The following is a 16,410-nucleotide window of genomic DNA, read 5'->3' as shown; positions in this document are numbered from 1 at the left end:
GTAACTGAAATGCTAAGGATTGATCCCTCTTCCCTTAACTTCCATAGTTACTGTCTTTCTTTAATTCTTGATAGACCTTATCGATCCTATCCCCGATGCTTCCCACATCATAGTTTTCCTCTTCCAATACTACTCTAGATGCCCCTGACGTTGCATCCTTTATCGGAAGGAACTCTTCTGTTCTATCACATCGTATTGTCTGGCTCAGCCTCACCGGTTCTTTACAAACAACACTGGTATCAAGACCCCACTGTCTTTTCTCTCATTTTGTTTCTTCATCCAATTCTCTTCATTTTCTCGCCTCCCATCTAATTCTGTCTTCTTCTTGCCTTTGTTCTTCCCTCCTTACTCCTTCCCTTCTTTCCTCTTCCTCCCTTTGTCTATGCATTCTTTTGTCCCTTAATTTCTGTGCTTCCTCCTCTACTCTCTTCCTTTCTCTTCTCTCCCTGTCTTCCATTGCTCTCTGCCTATTGTCATACTTTATTTGCTCTTGGTGCGGAAGGAGCGGTTGGTGCGGAAGGAACGGTAACTCGGATGGAACGGTATCTTGGAGGGAACTGATGAAATGGTAGGTGCGGACGAAATGGTTGATACAGGTGGAAGTGTGGATGGAAAGGATGGAACCCATGGAGTGATCAAACAGATCGAGTGGATGAAATTGACCCAGTGGATGGAACAGAAGAAGTGGATGGAACGGACGCTATATATATATTTATGTCGCTTTGCACGTCCCCACTGTCCTGCTCACGTGCCCGGTCTTAAGCACCGGTACTGATATCCACCATTCATACCACTATGCTTACTCTCTTCTATACACCATCATTCAACTTGAACACAGTTACACCCGGCTAATTCGGCCTAGCTGTGCTCATACGAACACAATCCCACGAACACCTCATTACCCTAATAAAACACAGCTAGCTGAGCACATTCCGGCTAGCTTAGGCGTTCCTCAGGCTTAACGCAGCCAGAACCCAGTCTAGGTGTCCACCCACCAGACTCAACACATCCAACTGATTTCATCAACACCACACCTATCGCTATAAAGCAGCTATCATCCAACAACCACACCAGCTGCACACATATCCGGTGCACCCACGCACCATACAACACTCCTTCTCTCTACTGACTTGAACTATGGTTCCCGAGGGTGTTCAACCTACCAGCGCTTTGAAGTCATACCAGTAATACATAAGGCGCTATAAAAATGCCAAATAACATAACATAACTTCTGCCCGGTGTTTTTTTCTCTTGCTCCTCCTGATACATCTGTTCTCGTCCCTCCATGTTCTTTCTTTTCTGCTCATCCTTTTTCAATCTTTTCTCTCAGTCCTTGCCCCTTCTATCTTGCTCGTCCTTATCTTCTCTTTGCCTAACTTCCTCAATGGCTTTCCCATCAATTGTAAGTAATATCTGTCCACCCATCCATTTGTTCTGCACGAGCACTTTCTCGTCAGCTTTATCCTTCTCTCCTTTCCGTCTCTTGGTTTCTATTTCTGTCAATATATTTGACCGCTCACTCTTTTCTTCTTTGTCTTGCATGATCTTACAGATCTCTTCTTTTCTCTTATTCTCCTCTAGACTATCATCGCTGCTATAAGCAGCGGTTCTTATATTGGATTACTGTACCCCATTGCCGGTTTCAATTCCTTTTAAAGGATACACCCCCATTTCTTCCGTGCCATCGGCTTTTACTTCAGGTGAGGCAAGGGGATCTGAGGGCTCAACACATTCCTCCTTACTCTGACTAAGCATCCACTCCTCAGGTGGCGGATCCTCTCTTCCTGGTACATTTTCTAGAGCTCTAGAAAAGCTAATTTTTTCTTTAATGTCTTCCCCATGTACGCAGCGTGCAAGTATGTGGTCATGTGTTGCAATACCGCTTTTGACAGCAATCCCCCCTGTGGCCATGGCATTAACATTTTATCTGCTGTACCCATTCTGCACTATACTATTTGAGCTTGGGCATGTCCTTTTGCAGTGTCTTGCATAGGTGCATAAGAGGAGTATCTCCCATGATGACAAGTCTTAATTTACTGTCAATACTTACCAGATTTATAAAATAACCTTTAAATCACCTCTTTCAACATCTTAAAACAAAAAATATGAGCATGCACCAACAATCGTCGCTCAAGCCTCTAATTTTTCAATTCGATATCTCTACCTCTGGATTGGTATAAATGTCTTAACTAGGTAGTTACTATAGCTCCTCAGCTTTTCTCAGTGACTTCTCAATTTCTATCGATCTTCGAGATTCTTACTCAATAAACAAACAAACTATTCGACTTTACACATTGATAAACACTGTGATCACACATTTCCCTTTCTCGCACCTTTTCTTATACCCTGTACAGGGTTTGAGACGTCACCTTACACAAACCTTTTTGTGCGTTTATATTTTTCTGCTTTACCCCATTGGGATTTGAGACGTCTCCTTCTGAACTCCCTTGAGTTAGGACTCTTGGCACTATCTCTTCTTCACGCAATATTTCCTGTTATTTAAAAATTACCAGAGTTGCGGTGAGTTGCAGTCCTGCATTCAACTCTGGTCTACTGAGCCCATAGCTAAACTCCCCCAAACTATTAACTCCCAGAGTCAAAAGCGGAAAAAGCGGAACTAACAGTAAATTGACCTTTACTTTTAAACAAACCTCAGACGTCATCAAAAAGTTACCCTATGCGGAGACATACTGTCCCCGGCCGAAAAAGTAAGCTGCAGCCTAAAGGAAAAAACGGCCGTACGACGAAAAAAAGAAATCGCACACCAATTTCAAGAGTGGTCCCAAAAGTTCCAGGCGCTGCCAACCCGTATAATAAAATTAGAAATCCATCTTTTGAAACGGAAGCCTTGGCGCCCTCTGCTCAAAGAACTTCCTGAAAAATCACATTCAAGAAGTCCCTCCTTTCAACAGACTTAACTAACTTCTTCTTAAAACAGAAGTTACCATCCAGAGACGAGACAATAAAAGACTTACTCCACGAGATATCAGATGCAGACTTCCTTGAAGGTGTTATGGATCAAATGAACTCTGGCCTAAACTCCCGAGGCCATTTTGTCATTAACAAACCTCAGAGTGACACCAGCCTGGTGGGCCAACCTGCCACAACTAAAGGTCACAACATGGAGCCAGCGTTCTTGGGTCCTCCTTCTACTGCTTCAAAAACGGCCATAACGACACAAGCAAAACTCGACTATCTCGAGCCAAAAATAAACAATAGTAACAAATGGGCAGGGGACACAGAGGTTGCTTCCTCCCCTTTCCACAAAAGACCAGACTTGGGCCCTTCTGTCCCAGGTTCTTACCAACAATCAGCGAAATCAGGCCAAGGACTCCCCACGGAAATTAATTTGAGGGCCGGCTGTACAAGAACTCCAAACCCAAGAGTGCGGCCAACAAGTGCCCTAATTACAAACAGGGGCAAAGACTGTTACAAACCTTTGCCGCAAAGAGACCACACAATTCTTCCCTCTGGGGAAAGTCAGCAAGGCCCACACACAGGACTGACAACAGGGGGCCACAACAATAATTTACCAACAAGGCCATCTGCGACTGAACTGCCAACGCAACCAAGGATAAATGAGACACGTGATGACGAAGGAACCATCAAAGACGTTGCCGTTGATGAGCTGGTTTCCATGCATGATGTCCCCGGAGAGACGTCTGAGTATACAAACCCAGGACCCCGGCGAGTCGTCAAGCTCAACTACACCAAGACTAATGAGTTCAAACAAACTCACAGATCACTGGCTTTTCAACCAATACCTGACAACTCTGGCCCACTGCATTGCCATTCTTTGCTCAAATTTCCAGTGCTACGCTGACGACACTCAACTCATTTTCAGGCTGCCCTCGGCCACCTCCTCTCCATCTCTCATCTCTGACTGCCTAAGTGCCATTAAAGATTGGTGTGCCGCCAATGATCTTTGTCTGGAATGCCAGAAAGACTGAGATCCTCCTCATCGTCACACCTTCACCATCCTTTCCTCTCACTCTCTGGCCGGCTTCCCTTGGCACCCTCCTACCCCACCTGCGAGGCTAAGAACCTCGGGGTCATCTTTGACTCCACCCTTTCCTTCTCCGCCCACATCTCTGAGGTCTCTAAAATGTCAAACTTCCTACTGCACCTCCTCAGAGGTACTCTGCCTTTCCTCTCCTTCCCCCAGAAGCTCATGCTATACCAAGCTCTGGTTCTCTTTAGGTTGGACTATTGTAACAGCCTCTTTCTAAATCTACCTGCCTCTACTCTCCGCCCTCTGCAAGGATTACATTCAAAACCCTCTGCATTGTCTACAAGGCTTTCTGGGGCCTGGGTTCAAAATACCTTCAGCTATCCTTCTGCAAATACCTCCCCTCTCGAGCTCTTTGCTCCTCTACCTCTAACTCCCTCAGGGTCAGTCATTTTTCAAAGAAACAAGCTGGGGGTAGATCTGTCTTCGGCTGGGGCCTTCCTCTGGAACAGCCTCCCTGCCTTAAAACTTGAGGAGAACCATCTCCGGTTCCGGAAGCACCTCAAGACCTTCCTCTTTTCTTCTGCCTTCGCCCCCCCTCTCCCCTTCTGATCTGTTCTCTCTTGGCACTGTGCACCTGGCCAACCTCTGTCCTCCGGGCCCAGGTACCTGCTCACCCTGCCACCCTCCCGCACTGCCTCCGGGCCACCCCCTGCACTGGGGTCTGTATCTGTACCCATACAGCCCCCCCCCCTTTCTTTTTCTTCCTGCACTTATCAGACCTACCCTGTCTGCTGCCTTAAACATAGCACTTGCAAATTGATGGCTGCACTACCACTGTTTGTTGCCTTTATTATTTATTTATTATTGTTTATCTGTTTCTCTTCTGCTTCACACTTTCCACTTCTCCCCCCTTCCATGCACTTTTCCCCTCTCCCATGCACTTGCTCGTTAATGTCACTGGGCCTAGTAAGATCGCTGTTTTGTTCTCCCCTGTTCCCCTCCCTTGCCTTTTTGCGCTATGAAACACTTGTGTACGAGCGCGATAGAAATAAAATATCAATATCAAACAAATTACGATTCTACACGGAAATCAGACCGATCAGTAATGTCAACTGTAACAATTGCCTTAGCACCCTTCTCGAAACTTTACAAATCCATCAGTGAGACTATGAAAGGCCCTACGACCATCATAGCTATGATGCATATGAAACTGGTGTTTCTAGAAGGATACATTACAGTGATGGAAATAAAGTCCTCCCAAGAACTATGTAAAAGAATCCAAAATAGCCAGGGAACCCAGGCAACCGATCTTAAAAGAACATCACCAGTGATAACCTTACGGGAGTCCCCTAGCGAAACTCTAAAGGTCCATATTGACGGAACAGCTGATTCAGCTAACCTTGCAAGCACCAAGCCTCTACAACATAATCTTGAGGAGTTGAATATAAGGGAAACTGCCCTAAACTCATACTCGGATGGACAAAAATCGCCCCCCTGCAAGGACAAAAATAAAAAATAAAAACACACAATGGTTGTATTGACCCCAGACAGGAGACTTTTCAAATAACTAGTCCTCCCCTCAAAATTAAAGACTACTAAACCAACCGTATCAATCCCACGGGACAGGTCTGACCAAAATTATTCAATCTTCGAAAAACCCAACAAGGACACTTTAGTTGAAGCACCAAAAAAATCAAGTGACTCTTTAAGGGTAAAAAAGGTGAATTCACGAAGGGGAAAAAAGACAGACGGTAAAGAGATGCAAAAATTCATCGAAGAGGCCTCAAAACGCCCTCAACCTTTTCCTAGAACTCTTAAACCAGGACCAACAAAGCAGGGGACTCTTATATCCGTAAACCTGCAGACTTCCGACCTGGCCAGAACTGTAGTACCGACTACTATAGAGGACGTGAACAAATCAGTGGACCTAATGGATTTATCACAGTACTCCTTTGAGGCCTCTGAATCGGACCTTCCACCATCTGAGGTAAGACATCAGGCCAACCGACATCTGGAGACAGAGGAGGTAGCACAATCCCCAAAAGCTCAACTACATAGTGACGAGCAGAAGTACTCACCATTCCTAACTCTGTCTGATAAAAGAGAAATAATGTATAAAAGAAATCAACCACGCCGCAAATAAAAGAAAGTGGAGTGTCTCTGGGAAGAGCGACAGTACCATCCAGACAAACTAGAAAATACAGCCTGAAATACAATAGTTATGGCTCAAGTAGTCGAGACAATCGGACTATGACCCGGGGAAGGGACCGGGGAACTTCCAATCATCGAAGAGAAAATCGTACCGAACACACAGATGGAGAAAGGGATCGCAGAGCCCCCAGAATTAAGAATTACACAAGCAATACAAAAAACCTTTTAAACAGTAAAAAGCCAAAGCACTTGTAACCACAGGAACAAAGCCAAATAACCTTTAAATTGGAAAGAGTCCTGGGCAAAAAGGACAAACTAATCCTGAATAGAAAATCTACCTTACAGCTTTTACACCGTATTCCAAATTTACGTCAAATCATAACAGATGACATAAAAATTGTGGAATTTGTAGAGAAACACAAAACAGATGGTGTTCATCTTCATATTACGTCCATAATAGTAAAAGGAATGCTGCTTGAGGCAACAGACAGTCTTCGTATAATGGGCTTCGATTTAACTCCGGCCAATCAGCAAAGAACAAACAGCCCTCTATGCCCTAAAGTTAACAGCACAGTCAAGGTTTGCGAAGTAATCAACAAGGATTCACTCAATAAGCAAAGGGAGAAAAAAAAAAACACGGGTCAGCAAGGAAAATTCACCAGAGCGGAATAAGGATCCATTGGGTGTGGGGAGGACCCCGAACGGACCCGGGACCGCAATAACGGTGACTTTCAAACCGAATAGAGAGGACAACCAAAGCACAGTCAGCAAAATCATCAGAGGCAATGGGAGTGACAGAGTTAGCAGAAGACTGGAGGTGGGATTCAAAGGCCCTCGTGAAGCCTCGGCAGACATAGCCACCCACCTCACACCACCAAGAAACCGCGTCAAGATCCTCTCCAACCAATTTAGGACCCAGGAACGATGTCTTAACCTTTGCTTCATGGAACACTACGGGGTTCACTCATCTAAGTTCCCCCAGTAACGTAAATCTTGGCTCCTATGACCTAATTTGTCTCCAAGAGACATGGTTATTAAAGAACCCTTATTTAGATGGATATGACCTGTCTGTCGCACCGGCAACAAAGGGCCTCAAAGGTCGTCCTACCTCTGGCCTATTGATCACCCTGGGAGTAGGATCGGGCATGTCGGTTCTATCGGTCCTTCATGCTGACGCATCATTCCTTGCCCTCTTGGTTAATTGGTCAACTCCCCCTTCAGCTATAGACGACGGTAAGAACAGAATTATATTAATCTTGAACTGTTATCGGAACCCGCAGTTGATTACAAACTCAATCTTTATTGACATGGCCACAAATATTCTTTATAATGCAATCACAAACACAGAAGTAGACCATATCGTAATCTGCAGGGACCTGAATGCCACTTGTCTAAAAGCAATAGAAAAATCTAAGACACGGAAACTAGACACTCTTCAAGGAACAAGAGGAAAGCTATGGATGACATTGAGGCGTTTAAGAGATTTGACTTGGTGGATCATGCAGTGTTAAGCGAACACCTAGCGTCAGACCCAATCCATATTACCTGTGACGTTCCACAAGGTTCATGCTTCTCACCGACAATGTATAACATCTTTACCAAGCCACTCTTTGACAAACTTTATAGATTTGGCGTCACACATACCAATTATGCTAATGATACCCAGAACCTCATACCTCTAACGGGCAACTTTGTCGAAGACACAGCTTTGGTAAATAGGATATACCTCATCATTCAGGCATGGATGGCCTCACATGGCCTCTGCCTGAATGACGACAAAACGGAGATCTTGATTCTGGGCTCTGACTCCAACCTAAAGAAAGTTTGCCCCAACTACGCAGTATTCAATATTGATGGCAACGATATCAAGATAGTAACGGAGGTAAAAACCTTAGGCTTTTTTACCTTGACTCTACACTATCACTAAATAAACAAGTTAGCTCCATGGGTTCATCCACAGCTTATACATTTAAACTGATCAGACCCTTTCTATCTAAAGCAAGCTGCATTACACTTGCCAATGCTCTAGTAATGTCTAAATTAATGCCCTCTATGTAGGCACTAACAAAAAAATACTTAACAAAATGCAAATACTACAAAACAACGCACTGAGAGCAGCGCTAAACATACCCCGAAGAGAGCACATCTCCAACTTCAGAAGGGACCAGCACTGGTGAAAAATTAGCGATAGGATACTCCTCAAAACAGTATTCCTCGCCTTCAAATGCCTGAATAATGCTGCACCCCCCTTTCTCTCTGCCAGGCTTAGCAGAAAACCTCCTCTCACCATACTAGGTCATCTAACCATCTCTGCCTTGAAATACCTAGATTCAGACTCGCCAAAGCTGGTGGCGGCAGCTTCCCTGTCAAAGCGGCTCTCTCCTGGAACGCTCTCCCCACTGCCCTTAGAGTGGAACAGCCATATGCTAGATTTCGATGCAACGTACTGGATTGGCTTCGCTCTAAAGACACCTAGATCCTGCTCCGCACTTAGGGCACTCAGACCCTCCTTGGGACACTCTGCGCGATTCCTGTGTATGACACTACTAATCCTATATCTGCACTGTACCTGAACCACCCCCCTTGCATTATGTACCCCTATTGTAGGCACTGTAATTGTTTTATGCCTGTACTCACATATTATGTTGTAACTGGGCTTTGAATATTCTTGTAACCACTGCGCCCAGCTACCTGAGGGTTTGGTGCGCATTATCAAATAAATAAACAAACATACATGTTGGTCCTGGAGCGGACAAATCCCAAGGCAAAGCTTATAACTCCTACCTGGGAAAGAGGGGACCAGTCAGCAAACCTCGACTACATTCAAGGTCATCAAGACGCTTAAAAGTGATCAGAACCTCCTAATGGCTGTATGGTACACTGGCCCCAAGCCAAAACATCAAGTTATGAGAGTCGAAGCCGAAGAAAAGAACAGTGGCACCAGCCTACATATTAAAAGCATAGACATCAAAACCTTAACCGATGATTACACAGTGACCATAGACTCCCACGGATTACATCATGGAAAATTCAGACGTGGACTATAGGCCTCTGCTGCATTACTTTGACATGAGTGGGGCTAAAACACATTGAGAGGGTCGTCACACTTACGAGAGTCTCCTAGTTAACAAAGAGAGCTGCGAAGAATTGAGAGCTGCAGCCAAATCAAACTGGGAGACATTTAAAAGAAAAAGCCCTAATTGCCACCAAATCTTACAAATCATGGGTATTTAACCGAAGAAGAACTCTATTACAAAACGACTTAGAGCAAATGCTCAGGGTCCTTTCCAAAAGAAACTCTAAAGACTTTTGGACCTTAATCAAACAACCAACATCTACAAAGCCTGAGCCACAACAAAACTGTGTTAGCGAGTCAAGATAGAAGGAACATTTGTACAAACTCTTTGAGGGAACGAACAACATCATCTGCTTCAAATCCTCCAAACCCACAAAGGCTTGGAGTCAGGAACCTGAGATTGAAGATATTCTAAACAAAATAAAGAATGTGAAAGCGTCGACTGCCCCAGGTCCGGACGGTTTGTCCAACCAAATGCTTAAAACCTATCCGGACGAGTGGGCACTCTTTATCCATACAGTATTCAGAAGAATTTCCCAACAATGTCAAATCTCAACATCATGGAAGTCAGCTACGATAGTGCCGATATTTAAGAAAGGGAACAAGGAAGAGCCCAAAAATTACCTGCCTTTCACACTATTAGACGTTGTAGGGAAAATCTTCAATACCTTTGTTGGCCAAACTTCTGAAATGGACTACTGAAAATGACTGGTTAGATCCCTTTCAGACAGGATTCGTGAGGAACGTTGGGACATCAGCTAAGATCATGCTGTTAAGTACCCTCAAGGCTAAAACCACCCAGCATGGAAAAAAGATATTCATAGCATTTGTTGACCTGGTCCAGGCTTTTGACCGGGGCAACAGAGGGCTATTGTGGCAAATACTAGCAGTCGGGGAATGCCTGGCTGACATCATGGATCCCCTGATTGATCTCCATTCTGAGATTACAATCAGAGTGCGTTTAACCCTGGCGGTCGCTTAACATCAGAAATACCAACCTCGCGAGGAGTAAACAGGGCTGTCCGCTAGCCCCAGCCATTTACAACTTCTATATTTCAGACATCCCAGAATTTGGACCACTTATCAGAACTTTTCCACCAACAATCGGTGAATCTAAGGTGACGAGACTACTGTACGCCGATGATATCGTACTAATCGACCAGACGGAGTTAGGCCTCCAAAGACAACTGGACAGCCTGACAACTGGACAGCCTGCAAATATACGTATACTCAAACAACCTTGCAATCAACCCGGAGAAGACAAAGGTCATGCCATTACACAGTGGAAAAAATGAAGTAACACTTGCACATGGCATCTGGGATCTTCCAGCATAGAAGTTGTAGACTCTTCAATAACAGTTCCATCGAGAAACCAGCACAAGAAGCCTTATTATCAAAAGTGAAAATGTTGGCGACTCAGGCAGCTTTAATGGATAGGAAGTTCGGAAAATTCTCCATGGTGGCACTTATCAGCTTTTATAGGGATAAGGTTGTCCCAGCCTTGATCTACGGAGCTGAAGCGATGCCACATATCCCTTCGAAAATATGGGCCAAATTAGAAGGATTTTTTGGGCGAAAAACGTTTTAAATTTACCGAACTCGACCGCAACAACACAGATCAGCAGAGAAATGAGTCTCTCATCCCTGGCCACATTGTGCGAATGGAATAGTCTGACTTTGTTCCGTAAAATCTTGTTACCAGCAACTCATCCAATCTTTAGGATTCTATCTGAAGAAGTTGCAAATAATTCAAACAGTACGCTGACTCGATGGGTAAAGGACAGGAAAGCGAGCTTGGAGGACATATGCTGTTCTGAGGAAGAAGTGATCAAAAACCCCACAAGAGTTAAAAAAAAAAAAAAAAAAAAAAAAGCTCCTGGAAAAAGACTGGATCGACACTCTGGAGGCCGCTGCAGCTAGTAGACTTTCAGGAGATTTGCCAGCAGGTGGAACCAGATTAAATCAACTCTGCAGTTATTTACTCAAATTCCCAGATGGATCATACAGAGCGACCTTCATGAGAAGGAGGCTAAACCTGATAAAAACCAACGAAATAAACGCAATTCGTGGTAAATCAGACACAAACACCTGCCGATTCTGTGTGACTACTGACGAGACGGAAACCATAAAACATCTCCTGATCAATAGTAGTGGACTGAGTGAAACAAGAAGAAAGCACCTATTTCCACTAACCGAGAACTACAGGACAATGGACGAAGAAGACATTTGGAAAGCTCTAAGAAACGGAGAAAAGACCACATGGGTCATAGCGGCTGTATCCTTGATTCAAACTATTCTTCCACAACTGGAACAGACTGTAGATAATCCGGAGGACTAACTCATTACTATCATTCAAACTCAAACAAGTCTAAACCTAGGCTCGTGAAGGTTGGGCTTTCAGACGCTCAAACGATTTAGAACACCTTGAACCTGGGCTAAACCAAGAGCTTTTTCTTGTATTAGGGTAAGGAAGGGTCGAATAGGCCTCATTTAAAAGGGACATTTAAAAGGGACTCACAAGAAGGAACAGTTATAAAACAGGATGTTAGTGAAGTGGCAACTTGTGGTAGCTTCTTCGTGGCCATGGTTAAACTGGAATATGTCTTGTAGAGTATGAACCGGAGGCGCAACAAGTAGTTGAAGACAACATGATGTAATGTAACTGTGCTTTTGTAAAAATTGTTAATTCAATTAAATTCAAATAAATAAAAATAAAAAAAATTATCACAATCCCTGCCCCTTTAATTTGCCATTCCCCTTAGTCTTCTCACAGTTCGTTGATCAGCTTGAGCCCTTCGGTATCGACGACTCCTCCAATCAACCACTTTGCCTTCCATCTGCAGAGCGCCCGTGGAAACCGGTCATGGATTTCATCAAAGGTGGGACCTGCCCACCGTCTTGGTTCTTCTTGCAAGGTTATTTCTATTTGTCCTCTCTCCACAGGAAACCCTGCGATCTTCTGGCTAGATGGTGGAGGATATTTGATCGTCTGAAAGACTAGGGACAAACTAGTTTGTATCTTTTAACCATCCGCAATGCTACCACCTGGACTTGGAGCACTTTGGATAGCATGTATGCAGTGGATGGGATGCAGAATAACTCGGACACCAAATAATCGAACGAACTCAGGAAGATGGCAAAGTTTCTGTTTATTATCAGTTGTCTAAAACGGGGAGTTACAACGGACATCAACGGGCGTTCGCTCAAGTCTCTCAGTACATTTTGCAAAAAATCACATCTTTATACTACAAATTAATCATACGTGACGTCATACTACGTGGCAAATAAAAAAAATCTACGAGGGATTGCGATACGCTCAAGGGGAACATTTAAGTATTCTTTCTATAAGGGGTGAGGTTGTGATTGGACGTCTGCCTACCTCTACTGCAAGTTATCTTCAACACTAGTAGGTACACGGTATATCATTGTCTCTCAAACTAGAAGGCCCTTCGTTATACGGCCCTCTATAATTGGTTGGCACGCTCGTGCGAAGTCTGGAATATTCGGATCATTTAGCAGCACATAAGCTCATACCCAGGTGCCAGAGGTGGGAATGTCTTTACCTCCTCACCCAATTAGTCCAGCGTCTCTCATCACCCATGCCTTCTGCAATGAAGATTGTCTTTGAACTTGGCCTTGCAGTGTATTCTTGTCTCTGGGAATATAAGGGAGTGAGTGCTTGCACTATCATAGTTTTTGGAACTCCATTCCCACTCTGTTTCCATCCTTTGCTCACGTGACAGGAGACCAGAACTCTGACCATTTTGCAGCATTTAAATGTGTTAATCGAATACAACTTGGCATGCTTGGTATTCTTTCTCTGCACCTTAACAAGGGATGAGTCCGCTCCTCACCTTCCCTTGCCTTGAGAAATGATAACCAGCCTTGGCTTGCTTCAACTTTGGTACCAGGCCAGACAGCCTCGCCACTCGCATCCACGATCTGAGCTAATTTTTTGCTGCAACACAGCTCTCAACCTTTCTTCTCCATGGATCTGGGCTTACTAATTTATGACACCGATGTCCAGTTTCTATATAATGGCAGCTTCGTCTGGAGTCTATTCACTATGTATAACCAGCTTCTAAGATCACTTAGTCGACTTGCATTTTCTGCAGTGCGTCACACACATGCAGTCTTCCTTTCGCATATGAAAGTTTACTCGATTCTTAACTTCGTCATCAATTTCTATAGCCTTTGTTCTCAGTGTATGTATTACTGCTCAGAATACCAGGCGAGGGAGTAGCCTCCTGTAGCACCCTATAGAATGTTATATATATTACCATGCTGCTGCACCCAGCGCAGGAGACTAGTTCCACTGTGGAGGCATGAGGATGTGAATGACTGGAACCAGGGAGTCGCCTGTGAGGAGTGCAAGCTGAAGACAATTCAATCATCGTCTTAGTACGTCACTCTTGTCTCTTGTGACGTCACTAGCTCCTCTTTCGCTCTTTGTCATATTCCTTCGCGGAGTACCTCCCTCAGATTCTCATCTCTTCGGGAATACATTTGATAGGGCTTTCTCAGAGGGCATCTTCTTTTGAATATTCTCTGCTTTATGGTCACAACTGCTGGTGTCGGGCATGGCACGATCTCAGGCCCCCAACATACTGGAAGTAGGGGGGTGGGACTTCCTGCAGAAGCATTCAGCTGCTCCTCTACACTGCCGTTGGAGCCAACCACCTTTTCCTCTAGCCAAGTCCTGGTGAAGCCCTAGTCTCTCTGCATCAATCACAAGAAGATGCTCATCGGTCCTCCAACCCTTTGACTAATAGGATCAACCAATCTTGACTGATGTACGAGGATCCTGCCCTTAGAAGCCTTCAAAAGCATCCTAGAACCATCCTGTGGGCTGTCAAACTTCATCCCGAGCATCTGGGTGCATTGGTCCCCGTTCCAGGTTTTAGCTTAGGCCGCAAATAGATTACCTGCAGAGGTCCAAGACGTGTCATCCTGCAGCTGCTGCTCTGTCACAAAGAGGAGTCTTTGTGGAGCAGAGTTTTCCTCATTTACCTCATTGCCATGAGTGTCAACTATCGCCCCTTGATCGGGGTGTTCTTCACTGCTGCCCGTCTGTCGTATCCTGGGGTCTCCTTTCATTGGGGGACTTGTGGTGTCCATTGTCCTGTTGTGCCTGGGTCATACAGCTTCAAGGTATCCAGGGCCAACTCGTCCTACCGCGAAACCGCTGCTGAGCTGGACTCAAACCTGAACTTGAAAATTACCACTGCACCCGCAGCCCCCAGACTCCAGCGACTGGGGTTGGTTCCTTAGGTTTGAAACCTTCCTGTCTTACTCAGATTCTGTCTCCACACACCCAGTCCTGCCATACGGATTGTATGGGCATAAAGTCTACACCCTAACACTCCGTTCATGGTCATAAGTGGAGTTCCGGCAAAGAATCCCCCTGGGCGTCCTCTAGTGTGGTGGGTTTGGGAGTGTGCCCCTAATCTACTTTATTTATCGTCATTTACCGCTTTGCCAATACTTGTTCACTTTTATTACTTCCAGCTCCCTGCAACAGTTACTTCCCTGGGACTTTCAACTCTGAGGAACAAGTCATATTTACATTGGAGGGAATTCTGAATTGTTAGGGGCTGTATTTTATAAGGCAGGGTATTTATTTGCTTTTCTACTGTGTTTCACTTCACTGCCTGCAATCTACTGTTTCATTGCTGAATTGCTTTTACTGTTTTATAGTCAAGTGTAGGCGATCTCTAGTAAATACCAACTGTGTATTTTGGGTAATGTGCATACCTACCCTGCCTTGCTGATGTGGCTGTGAACTAGAGGTGAACTTCCAGCAACGTTAGTAGGTGGCGCTGTGGCATGTGTAACTTGGCTCAAATGGATTATTCTAACCCACCATAATTTTGCTGATGTTTGTTAAACATGCCCAATGCTCCAACCAGCTTGCCCCAATGCTTCTACCGATGAATCGGATGATGAAACTATTTTCTTGCTTAGTTTATCACTGATGTTTGTATGATTAAATCCCATTTGTTCTTCCTTTCTATTCCATACTGCAGCCAGAGCCCCACCGTCACCCTGCAGTCCACCAACACACACACGCAGAGCAGTAGCTCCAGCTCAGACGGGGGCCTCTTCCGTTCCCGCCCTTCACACTCGCTGCAACCAGACCAGGATGGCCGTGTGGAACCATACGTAGACTTCACAGAGTTCTACTGTCTCTGGAATAAGGATCATGGGGATCAAGGACCTCCGTTGACAGCCCAGTGAAAACAGCAGTGGCAGTCTTCCATTCTCCTTTACCAAGGATTGTACTGACTGGCCATGAGGGATCTAGTAGGACAACATGATGTTGCATCTAGTCATATCCAACAGACTTGCTGCTGTTCTGCCTTTGTTCTCAGTGTATGTATTACTGCTCAGAATACCAGGCGAGGGAGTAGCCTCCTGTAGCACCCTATAGAATGTTATATATATTACCATGCTGCTGCACCCAGCGCAGGAGACTAGTTCCACTGTGGAGGCATGAGGATGTGAATGACTGGAACCAGGGAGTCGCCTGTGAGGAGTGCAAGCTGAAGACACTGTACGCGTGGCTGCATGGTGATAACTGTGCATGAGCTGACTGAGCTAATTATCTGAACCCTGGATTTGGACTTTGCTCAAACCATTTTCCTGTGGCAAGCTCACCTTGCACTGAGTTGCATCTCCCTAGAAGCATAACCCTGGAAGATGGGGGACTAGGGTTTGAGGGATTGAGAGGGTCTGTCATTGACTCAGATCATGACTTATGCAAGAATCTTGCCCTTGTCTGCACCCTTTCCATCCAGGTAGGTGACTACCTGTCAAAGAGATCTATACTTTACCAAGCAATTTGGTTGTACAATAAATGGGTTAAAATACAGAAAGTTCAGTGTCTAAGTTTGGTTATGGGGATTTGGCTGGAAATTCAGTTTCCTTTAAAGACCTCATAAATATAACCATAAATGAAATCTATATATTTTAATTGTATTGCTGTTTTTAATATATTGCATAGCTAGGTCTCAATGTTGTACCATACACTGTTACGCCACCCTTTTGGCTCTGTCCTGAAGAAGGTTCCTACTTTGACTTGTGCATTAACTGCATTCATTGATTGTTTGAAAACTTTAACTTGTTTTCAGAGCCTGGATCCTTTGGTAATCATGCATTTTAACCTAGTGTATCAATTTACTCAATGGAGCACTCATTTGCATTTAGGATTGACACTACCAATGAACACCTT

General features: G+C 44.7%; 1 protein-coding gene across 3 annotated transcripts in view; it reads left to right on the top strand.

The window, feature by feature from the left end:
• The window catches only part of TAB1 (TGF-beta activated kinase 1 (MAP3K7) binding protein 1), a 332,479-nt gene extending 316,425 nt beyond the window's left edge, over positions 1-16,054 (top strand). For 2 of the 3 annotated variants that reach the window (XM_069652950.1, XM_069652949.1), the window contains exon 11: positions 15,206-16,054. In XM_069652950.1, the coding sequence (XP_069509051.1) occupies positions 15,206-15,416 (211 nt within the window). In that variant the 3' untranslated portion in view covers positions 15,417-16,054. The remainder of the gene's footprint in view (positions 1-15,205) is intronic. The other variant, XM_069652951.1, reaches the window with a different exon arrangement.
• Positions 16,055-16,410: the final 356 nt, after the last annotated feature.

This window comes from Ambystoma mexicanum, chromosome 3q (genome assembly GCF_040938575.1).
Source record: "Ambystoma mexicanum isolate Mex_15411 chromosome 3q, UKY_AmexF1_1, whole genome shotgun sequence".
NCBI classification, from domain to species: domain Eukaryota; kingdom Metazoa; phylum Chordata; class Amphibia; order Caudata; family Ambystomatidae; genus Ambystoma; species Ambystoma mexicanum.
This window is presented reverse-complemented; position numbering and strand designations above follow the sequence as displayed.